Source organism: Watersipora subatra, chromosome 10 (assembly GCF_963576615.1).
Source record: "Watersipora subatra chromosome 10, tzWatSuba1.1, whole genome shotgun sequence".
Lineage (NCBI taxonomy): Eukaryota > Metazoa > Bryozoa > Gymnolaemata > Cheilostomatida > Watersiporidae > Watersipora > Watersipora subatra.
This window is the reverse complement of record NC_088717.1, coordinates 54490962-54492445: the sequence shown is the minus strand read 5'-3', so window position 1 is coordinate 54492445 and position 1484 is coordinate 54490962. Positions and strand designations below refer to the sequence as shown.

At 45.5% G+C, this 1484-nt stretch overlaps 1 protein-coding gene across 1 annotated transcript; it reads right to left on the bottom strand.

Moving 5' to 3' along the window:
• Positions 1-252: 252 nt before the first annotated feature.
• On the bottom strand, positions 253-732 carry LOC137407216 (semenogelin-1-like). The gene has a single exon (XM_068093822.1). It carries the CDS (start codon positions 730-732, stop codon positions 253-255), a length of 480 nt encoding a protein of 159 aa, XP_067949923.1.
• Positions 733-1484: the final 752 nt, after the last annotated feature.

Here is a 1484-nt window from a genome sequence, read left to right as displayed (position 1 = left end):
AATACTTGGTCTATATATATAAATCTCTGTGTCGTCTGTGATTCTGTGTCGTCTGCGATTCTGTGTCGTCTGCGATTCTGTGTTGTCTGCGATTCTGTGTCGTCTGCGATTCTGTGTCGTCTGCGATTCTGTGTCGTCTGCGATTCTGTGTCGCCTTTGATTCTGTGTCGCCTTTGATTCTGTGTCGTCTGTGATTCTGTGTCGTCTGCGATTCTGTGTCATCTGTGATTCTGTGTCGTCTGTGATTCTGTGTCATCTCTGATTCTGCGTCGTCTGCGATTCTGTGTCGTCTGCGATTCTGTGTCGTCTGCGATTCTGCGTCGTCTGCGATTCTGTGTCGTCTGCGATTCTGTGTCGTCTGCGATTCTGTGTCGTCTTTGATTCTGTGTCGCCTTTGATTCTGTGTCGTCTGTGATTCTGTGTCATCTGGGATTCTGTGTCATCTGTGATTCTGTGTCGTCTCTGATTCTGTGTCATCTCTGATTCTGCGTCGTCTGTGATTCTGTGTCGTCTGTGATTCTGTGTCGTCTGCGATTCTGTGTCGTCTGCGATTCTGTGTTGTCTGCGATTCTGTGTCGTCTGCGATTCTGTGTCGTCTGCGATTCTGTGTCGTCTGCGATTCTGTGTCGTCTTTGATTCTGTGTCGCCTTTGATTCTGTGTCGTCTGTGATTCTGTGTCGTCTGGGATTCTGTGTCATCTGTGATTCTGTGTCGTCTCTGATTCTGTGTCATCTCTGATTCTGCGTCGTCTGCGATTCTGTGTCGTCTGCGATTCTGTGTCGTCTGCGATTCTGTGTCGTCTTTGATTCTGTGTCGCCTTTGATTCTGTGTCGTCTGTGATTCTGTGTCATCTGGGATTCTGTGTCATCTGTGATTCTGTGTCGTCTCTGATTCTGTGTCATCTCTGATTCTGCGTCGTCTGTGATTCTGTGTCGTCTGTGATTCTGTGTTGTCTGTGATTTTGTGTCGCCTGTGATTTTGTGTCGTCTGTGATTCTGTGCCAACTCTGATTCTGTGTCATCTGTGATTCTTTGTCGTCTGTGATTCTGTGTCAACTTTGAGTCTGTGTCGTCTTTGATTCTGTGTCGTCTGTGATTCTGGGCCGTCTGTGATTCTGTGTCATCTGCGTTGTCGGGGATTTTGTGTCGTCTGCCTCGTCTCCAGTGCATGCATTGTTCCTATGCTGGCAATATTTCAATGCGTCTTTAAAAAAATGATCAAGAGGAGACAAATTCTTTATTTTTTGAACACTGTTTCCACAAAGCGCTGGTATATAACACATAGTAAGCTGTAAAGAGATGACATCCAAGTTTATGCACAATACTACAGAAAAATGAAAAAATGTCACATGGAATCGTTTTAGGCCACAAAGTAATCCAGTCTCTGGTCTCCAACCTGCAGTCACTCTTTCTCAACATAGAGTTTAGTAATTGAGTCTCGTCTGCGTCGCAGACAATTTTGCGATTCTGCGATTTTGCGATTAA

Coding starts and splice junctions, on each gene's coding strand:
- LOC137407216 (XM_068093822.1), bottom strand. CDS start 732: ATGACACAGAATCAGAGACGACACAGAATCACAGATGACACAGAATCC.